The 6,078-nt window shown below is 45.1% G+C and overlaps 1 protein-coding gene across 1 annotated transcript; it reads right to left on the minus strand.

Moving 5' to 3' along the window:
• Window positions 1-2,035: 2,035 nt before the first annotated feature.
• On the minus strand, window positions 2,036-3,103 carry LOC135389657 (uncharacterized). The gene has a single exon (XM_064619691.1). The coding sequence runs from the start codon at window positions 3,101-3,103 to the stop codon at window positions 2,036-2,038; it is 1,068 nt and encodes a 355-aa protein (XP_064475761.1).
• Between the last annotated feature and the right edge of the window lie 2,975 nt (window positions 3,104-6,078).

Consider the following 6,078-nt stretch of genomic DNA (forward strand, 5'->3'; position numbering starts at 1 on the left):
ATAGAGTTCATCTTTACAATGAAAAGAGTCACACTTAGGACGGATCCTTGCGGTACACCGTTCTCTTGTATGAATGGGCGAGAAAGTGTCGATCCAAGCTGGACCCGAAATAACCGTCCTTGAAGGAAATTGGCAATGCTGCGAAACATGCGGCCGCTTATTCCCAGAGTGTGCAGGTCCTGCAGAATACCATACCGCCAGGCAGTGTCGTAAGCCTTTTCGATGTCGAAAAATACGGACACACAATGCTGCCTTCGGACAAATGCTTCTCTGATGGCACTCTCTAGCCGCAAAAGATGATCTGTTGTCGAGCACGCAGCTCTGAAGCCACTCTGGAATTTATCGAGACATTTATTTTCTTCAAGGAAATACATCAGGCGATCATTCACCATGCGCTCAAAAGTTTTCCCTAGACAACTTGTGAGCGCTATGGGTCGATAGCTGGAAGGGTTTGAGGGGTCTTTTCCAGGTTTTAGCAATGGAACAACGGTTGCCACCTTCCAGCCAGACGGAAGACAACCCTCTCGCCAGACAAGATTAAAGAAATCAAGAAGGGATCCTAAAGATGTGGAAGATAAGTGCTGGATCATGGAGTAGGAAACACGATCGGGACCTGGTGCTGTAACTTTACTGGATGACAGAGCCCTTTGTAGCTCAGTCATTGTAAAGAGTGAATTGTATGCATACTTGTCACCGCCCTCGCTTGGAATCGTCTGCTTCTCAGCAGATGATTTTATTTTCAAAAAATCACTGCTGTAGTGAGCTGAGCTGGATACATGTTGCATATGCTCCCCAAGGGCATTGGCCTGCTCTTCCAAACTCTGACAAACTACGCCATTTACCTGCAGTAATGGGACAGAGAAACTTGTGTAGTCTCCTTTGATTTTCCTTAGCCTGTCCCATATAAGTTTTGAGGGAGCGTTACAATTTAAAGAAGACACAAAATTTTTCCAAGATTCTTTTTTCGCCTGTCTTCGTGTCCAGCGTGCTTTTGCACGTGCTTTCCTGAATGCCACTAAGTTTGGAGTAGTGGGGTGCCTTCGAAAGACGCCCCACGCCCGATTTTGTTCTTTGCGTGTAGTTTCACAGTCGCTCGTCCACCAAGGCTTGGAGCGCTTAGGGAGTCGACCGGATGTTTGTGGGATTGACTGTTGGGCGGCATTTATAATAGTGTCAATAATAAGATTATTGGCATCTTCTATACTTAAACCTTGGAAAGATGTTAGGATATTGGCCTTTTCCTTGAAGAGAGTCCAATCGGCCTGTGACAGTTTCCACCGAGGTGGACGTGTACCTAAGGTATTTGTGGTATTATGCAGTTTCATGACAACCGGGAAGTGGTCGCTACCCCGAGGATTCTGCTCTACTGCCCAGTCAATGGTTTGAAACATTGATGGGCTGCACAAGGAGAGGTCGATGGCAGAGAAAGATTGGTTAGCGCTGCTTACATACGTAGGACTTCCTCTGTTTCGAAGGCAGATAGACCTAGAGAGTAATACGTTTTCCAGCATTTTTCCTCGCCGGTCGACTCTCGAGCTGCCCCATAAACAGTTATGGGCATTAAAATCTCCCAGTAAGAGGAAAGGCGGCGGGAGTTCGTCAATTAAAGATTCAAGAGTGTTCTGAGCAACCACAGCTGATGGTGGCAGGTATACAGAACATACAGTTATGACCCCTTGAAGACATATTTGAACGGCAACTGCCTCGAGTGCTGTTTTTAGTGGAAGGTGCTTTGCAGGGAGGGTTTTTGATGTGAGGATAGCAACACCTCCAGATGTACGTGTTCCATCAACCCGATCGTTTCGGAACAAGTTCCATCTCCGTAGTGCATGTGTTCGATGTGGATTCAAATAAGTCTCTTGTAGTGCAAAACAGAGTGTGTCATACTTGTCCGAAAGATCATTGACATCATCAATATTAGTGAGAAGCCCTCGACAATTCCATTGAAGGATCGCCATAATATAGAAAATGAGAAACGTATGCACAAGAGGCGTTTCCGTCATAGGGAAGAGACTATGGTGTAAAGAAACTTTCATTATTTCTTCTTTGGGGGCATTATGGGCTGTCTCGGAGTTTTTTTCCGCGCAGCCGCGAGTTCTTTGGGCGATATATCGGGGAGTGAGCCACTCCCCGAAATACTGCTCTTAGGCTTTTTTTGAGATTGTGAGCTCACGCTCGCGAACGAGCCTTGCGAGCTCGTGTCATCATCGCATTCCATGGAGCTTGCCTCCACGGTTTGCGATGACGAAAGTGGCGCCTGTGAGAGTGACGCCACTGAAGAGGGTTGGGAAGCTGTGGTTACAGTTACAGGAGGTGGTGTTTCAGAGAGAGGTGTACATGTTTCTTCACTTTGTGTTGTATTCTCTGTCTGTGTTGCGCATGAGATCATCTTTGGTTTCTCTTTAACGACAGATGAAAATGATTTCTGGAACTGGAACGGAGATGCCTTCTTCCTGGCTTCTGGATAACTTAGTTTCTGTGTGACTTTGATGTGCATCACCTCTTTCTCAAACTTCCACTTTGGACAAGACCTAGAGTATGAAGGGTGGTCACCTGCGCAGTTGACGCAGTGATCCGGCCCTCTGCACTCCTTAGAGTTGTGGTCCTGCTTGCTGCAGCGGGCACAGCATGCAGAACCTCTGCAAGTATCGGAAGGATGGCCAAAGCGGTTACACTTGAAGCATCTGAGTGGATTAGGGATATATGGCCGCACCTCTGCAGTCAGATACCCTACCTTGAGCCTTTCTGGTAAAGTCGGGCAGTCAAATGTGAGGATTGTGTTGCGTGTCGTTATGTACTCATTGTTCTTCCTGATTTTGATTTTTCTTACGTCGATCACCTTTTGGCTTTTCAGATTTTCAAGAATCTCTTCTGACGGAACATCAATGAGTTCAGCTAACGATACAACACCACGGGAGGTATTCAGAGTCCTATGCAAGGCTGATGATATTTTGATTCCGAGCATCTGCTGTGTGTTCAGAATTCGCTCACAGTCGGCTTCCGAGGTACATTTAAGCAATAAGTCGCCTGATCTGAGGCGCTTAATTTCAGTCACATTTTTCGAGAGCGATGCCACCGCCTTCTCAATGAAAAACGGTGACATTTTTCCAAGTGGAGTGTTCTGTTCATTATCAGTGCTTGCACTGCTAATGACAATGTATTTTGCTTGAAAGGCGTCGAACGCCTGTTTGAAGACTTCGGTCCGCGGGCGCTTGCCGCCCGCGATCGAGGAGGGAATAGAATTTTTAACCATATGAGGTTTAAGAAAATGAATGTTCCCATTGGTCACCCACACTTCACATTCATACATGTGGGAAGGTCCCGGAGTTTTAAGGAAAACCCATCGGCCGGGGCTTGACCAAGACCCCGACCGCCACCGTTCAAGGTTTCTGACCCTTCACCTTGCATCCCCTCGGCACGGTACGGTTAACACCTTGGGACTGGGGGCTGGGGTCTGTGGTGGCGCCACTCACCAAACACCAGCCGAAGCCGGTGCCCCCTGCGGGGGCAGGTTAAAGCAAACTTCCGTTTGTGTGGTATAGTGCTTGAAGTGGACAGGAAGGCGTCAATGGTCGTTCAGGATTTTGAAAGACTTTGTGCGATATCAAAGACAAGATTAGTAGTGGTTACAACAGGAGTATAGCCATGAATTACCGCCTTGGGTTGACTGTCCCCGCACGTAGCTCATGTCGCCGGGGTTAACTCACCCACCGGGTTGTTCGCAGAATTTCGCCAGGAACAGGCACCAGGAACATCTCGCCAGTCAACCAAGCCTGCTACCTTGGCCTAAGTTATTTAAGTGATAGAAATAATTCATCACCAGTCGGAGTCACGAATGCACGTTAATCAGCAAACGACGCTTCATGGTAGTTGGATTGCAATGGTGCGATCCTGAGCTCGGCGTCTTTATGTAAAAGGCGCGTTATTGTGTCAGCACTGACCGCCGCCGTGCTACCATGTCGCCGTTAGAGTGAAGTGTCTGCGGAACAAAGACAAAGCAAGTACAAACAGAGGGTTCGACTAATTTTCGACCCACTGCCGATTTTTAAATACGATGTCAATATGGTTGTTTTTGCTTCTTTTATTTCAAATCCACAAAGAAACCCAGCTTGGCATGTTCTTTTCATTCTGACCAGCATGAGGGTGGCTAGCGCTTTACTTTCTAATACCCTAGTCACGCGGCAAACTTAATGCATTAAACGGAATGACAGTAACTTCACCTCTTAACCAACCATCATCACGAATGACACCGTTCTCCCCCTGATTTGTTGAAAACAGTAGGCGTACGCCTTTTCTGTTACAATTATGTCCGGCATAATTGTGACAGAAAAGGTTGTGACAAAAACCTGTGACAAAAAAGATATATAGATTCTTGTGTATGTCTTAGACATTAGTAGTCCTAACAGTTTTCAGTTACTATCTCTGTTGTTGTTACTTCGTGACTCGAGAAAATCCAGATCATTGTTGTAGGGCACGACTTTTTAGGCAAGCAAAAGGAAGTCTACGAAGCTAATAAATGAAGAAAAACAAAGAAAAATAGTTTTTACGTTCATGCACAACATGCAAAGTTCCGCACTTAATTCCGTGTGAACCGTTATTTGAACCGGTAACCGGTATTTTTTTACCGGTTTGGTTCCGGTTCAGATCCAAGATGGCGTCGACTCTTTCGGTTCGGTTCAGTTCCGGTTCAGATCCAAGATGGCGTCGACTCTTTCGGTTCGGTTCAGTTCCGGTTCAGCCAAAAATAACGGTTAATAACGGTTTTCGGTTCAGGTTCAGGTTCGGTTCGACTCTCGGCTCGACTCGGCTCTCGACGTTTGGCTCGGAGGGGTCAAACGTTATCAAAAGGCATGGAAAATCACAAGGAAAAAAGCACTACAAGAATTACAACGCGACGATGTCTATACTCTCCACAAAGATGCAAGACGCAGATTTAAAAGAAGGAAAGTCATCTCACTACACCTGAACGATCTCCACCAAGCAGATCTCATTTAATTCATTCAATACAAGAAATACAATAAAGGAGTCTCCTACATACTGCTTGTGATAGACTGTTCGTCAAGGCAAGTCATGGCCACACCTCTCAAGACCAAGCGAGGTGAAGATGTGAAGAAAGGATTTATGAAGCTATATCGAAATAGGGGCACAAAACCTCGACTAATCCATGTAGATCAGGGGCGTGAGTTCTTCAACAAAGTTGTGCAGGCTTGGTGTAAGCGTCATGGCATCTTAATATATCACACTAGGACAGGACTCAAAGCGTTTTTAGATGAACGCGCAATTAGGACAACTAAAGGTCGCCTATTCCAATATTTCCGAAGTAAAGGACATCACAAATACCTTAAAATTCTTCCAAAGATTATAGAAGATTATAACAATTCTTACCATAGAACTATTAAAATGGCACCGAATGAAGTGAATGAAAGCAACGAAGTTGAACTCTTCAATAGACTGATGATGATGATGATGATGATGATTGGAGTTTAATGGCGCATTGACAACAAAGATCATAATCTTCAATAGACTAAACAGTAAAAAAGATGATGACATCACAATACCATTCAAAATTGGCCAGTAAGTGCGTGTTCTATTAAATCGATCAATCTTTGACAAGGGGTACACGGGACACTGGTTTTGATTTGATTTGATTTGGGGTTTTTTGGCGCAAGAGCAGCTCTGGCCATACAGGACACTGGTCTCACATAATCTACAATTTCGAGGTATAAGAAAACAGATCCCCCCGTCTTTTACATTGCAGGCCCAGATGGTGTAGAAGAAGAGGGCACATATTATGCAAATGAATTGCAGCGCGTTATCAAACAGTCTGATGACCCATATCCAATTGAAAAAATTATATCCAGTACAAAAATTGATGGAGTCACTCATTATAAAGTGAAGTGGGCTGGTTATGACGATTCATTTAATTTGTGGGTTCCAGTGCAAGATGTTGCCAGGCTCTGAGTTTTATATGTACCTCCTCTCCAATGATTGTATTGAATTATATCCATCAAATACACCGGACAATTTTACAGTTGCTTTGAATGCGCCCCTACAACTGAGTGGAAAGTATGAAGTTGG

The sequence above is a fragment of the Ornithodoros turicata genome, chromosome 3 (genome assembly GCF_037126465.1).
Source record: "Ornithodoros turicata isolate Travis chromosome 3, ASM3712646v1, whole genome shotgun sequence".
NCBI lineage: Eukaryota > Metazoa > Arthropoda > Arachnida > Ixodida > Argasidae > Ornithodoros > Ornithodoros turicata.

What these genes read in the sequence shown, in the direction of transcription:
- LOC135389657 (XM_064619691.1), bottom strand. Translation starts at nt 3,103, where the DNA reads ATGTCACCGTTTTTCATTGAGAAGGCGGTGGCATCGCTCTCGAAAAAT.